Source organism: Arachis ipaensis, chromosome B01 (genome assembly GCF_000816755.2).
Source record: "Arachis ipaensis cultivar K30076 chromosome B01, Araip1.1, whole genome shotgun sequence".
NCBI classification, from domain to species: Eukaryota; Viridiplantae; Streptophyta; class Magnoliopsida; order Fabales; family Fabaceae; genus Arachis; species Arachis ipaensis.
In genome coordinates, this window is record NC_029785.2 from 124,648,873 (window position 1) to 124,651,200 (window position 2,328).

At 33.8% G+C, this 2,328-nt stretch overlaps 1 protein-coding gene across 1 annotated transcript in view; it reads left to right on the forward strand.

The window, feature by feature from the left end:
* The window catches only part of LOC107637095, a 5,100-nt gene continuing 4,189 nt past the window's right edge, over positions 1,418 to 2,328 (forward strand). The window contains exon 1 of the mRNA XM_016340546.2: positions 1,418 to 2,031. Coding sequence (XP_016196032.1) covers positions 1,991 to 2,031 — 41 coding nt within the window. The 5' untranslated portion in view covers positions 1,418 to 1,990. The remainder of the gene's footprint in view (positions 2,032 to 2,328) is intronic.

Genomic DNA, 2,328 nt, shown 5'->3' on the forward strand with positions numbered 1-2,328 from the left:
TCACTCTGCTGCCGAAATAAATATCATCTTCTACTTCTCCCACTTCATTATCGTCTGCATTCTGCAACATACTACATCATCCCCCTGCTGCTGAAAATAAGCATTAAACCCACTAACCTTGCTCCTGAAGATACTAATAAGTTTAATTTTTTAAGTAAAGAATAACAAAACTGTTGAAAATTTGAAATAGTACGAGGAAAAAGTGTGGCAAAGTAATGAGTTGACCTTTACCTAAGTACCTATATATTTATGGGGGAATAAAGATAATCTATTTAGAATTAAAAGCAATTCAACATGTAGTTAGAGAAAATTAGCAAAGAATGTGAGATATACATATTCGATTTGGGAAACACTCGTGTAACCAGTTAGTGAAACAGAGAATTTTCTAAATTTTAGGATTCCTAAATCAAAACGAACTGAATACACAAATACCAGTCCCAAAATCAAACCACAGAGACTCAAAAGCTTAATACAAAGAAAGGATTTGAAGATGGGGAAATGAAAAAAGAATAGAAGAGAATAATAATGTTGCGTCAGAGAGAAGAAAGAGAGACCTTGTTGTTGTGTTGTTGACTCAAGATTATCCATGTAACGTAAACTGCATTGAGCATTTGAGTTCTATGTCTTTCTTCTGAGTTTGACTTTGACTTTGACTTTCTTATCACAGTTTCACTCTAATTAAGAATTTTGAGTTTTTTCTTTTTCTGTTTTTTAAACTGTTTAATATTGGAAAGGAACCTTTTGAATTGAAATACTTTTTGATGTAGACCGTAGACGTAGAATTTCATGATATAAAACAAATTTTAACTTCAATTTTTTTGTGTTTATACTTTTTAGTTATTTGACGTGAATTGTTATTTGTTTAGTTATCATTATTTTATATATTAATTAAATTAATCATTAAAATATAAAATAAATTTAAAGGGTGGAATTATTCGTCCATGTCACCTCGAGTTCCAAATGGAAATTTGTGAGTAGCCTTTCTAATAGTATAAAAAAAAAAATAAACTTTTTATGTAATAAAAGTTTTATTTTTCACTCTTAAAGAGTGAGTTAGCAAAAACTTGCGGTAATAAAAGGAAGCAGGAATCTCAAAAATTGTTTAAAAAATGTTTGACAGGCAACAACTCAGAAAAAAGTCCATCCTTCACAGCTTAATCTTCATCTTCATCTTCTTTTTCTCCGTTCAATTCATCACTACAATCTTAGCAGTGGGGAGAATCTTCTCTTCAACTTATTCGGTTCCCTTGTTGAGCTTCATTACTCTTCTTAGGACTAGCATTTGCTTTTGGGTGGTACTGGAATCTCAGCTCAGCCTGACTAGGAATTCGCGTCTCTTCTATTTTACCCCACATTTTTCTCTTTTTCAACTTTTTACAATTTTCTAACACATTTTGAGTTTTCTCTTTCTTGTTTCTCTTTTGTTTATGCAATTGACGTGTGCCCACTCGCTCAATATTTTTTTTTGGAAGTTGATAAAGTTGCTTATTTCTATCATTGTAAATGTAGAAGAGGGGGTTCGAACATAGCTTTCTTGTGGGTTAGGTTGGTATGGGGGTGAAAATGGGGAGAAAATTTATGTTTACTATGTCTTTTCTCTGGTTTTCTTGAGATGCAGTTTTTGTATGATTTTAAGGGCGTTTGGATCTGGAGAGTGCTCTTGTATACTTGGGACACGACCATCCTCTTTGTAAAATTGAAAATTTTCAGGAACTAGTGCCAGTATTAGTAATGGGTTTTGCACTGTTTGTTTCGTAATTCAAAATGATTTCTTTTTTCTGAGTGGCAAGTTGGTGTTGTTTCTCAAGGACTTGGGCATGGTGGAATTCTAATTCACAAGGAAGATATATTTGGGAGATTTGAGATTAAGTTGCAGTTTGAAGATGGCGTTGGTGGCAGAGAATTGACTTTGAGCTTCTCAGAGACTCCGCTGTAGTTGTAACCTCATGAGGCGGAGTTGCTCTGAGGTACATGTAGAAGTAGAAACAAGATGATTGAGCAGTTCATCAATTTCGTGATTCGGCCTCCCAGGTATTAATCTATGATTCACTGGCTGCTGTGGCTTTGGCACAATGGCACAATGGCACTGTTCAAGTTAGGACAGAGAATGTTTATGCTGAGTATATGATTTGGGGGCTCTTTCTCCTCAAAGGAGGACCCTTATTTTGTTAATCACACCATTAATATTTGCAAGTTTCTCTTGACTTGACTTAATATATTTGTCCGTATCTATTATTTGCTGTTACTATCTTTGTTAACCTCTCAACATATTATGTGTTGTCTCAATCATATCCAAAGAAATATCTTATACAAGTTTCACCAGAGTTA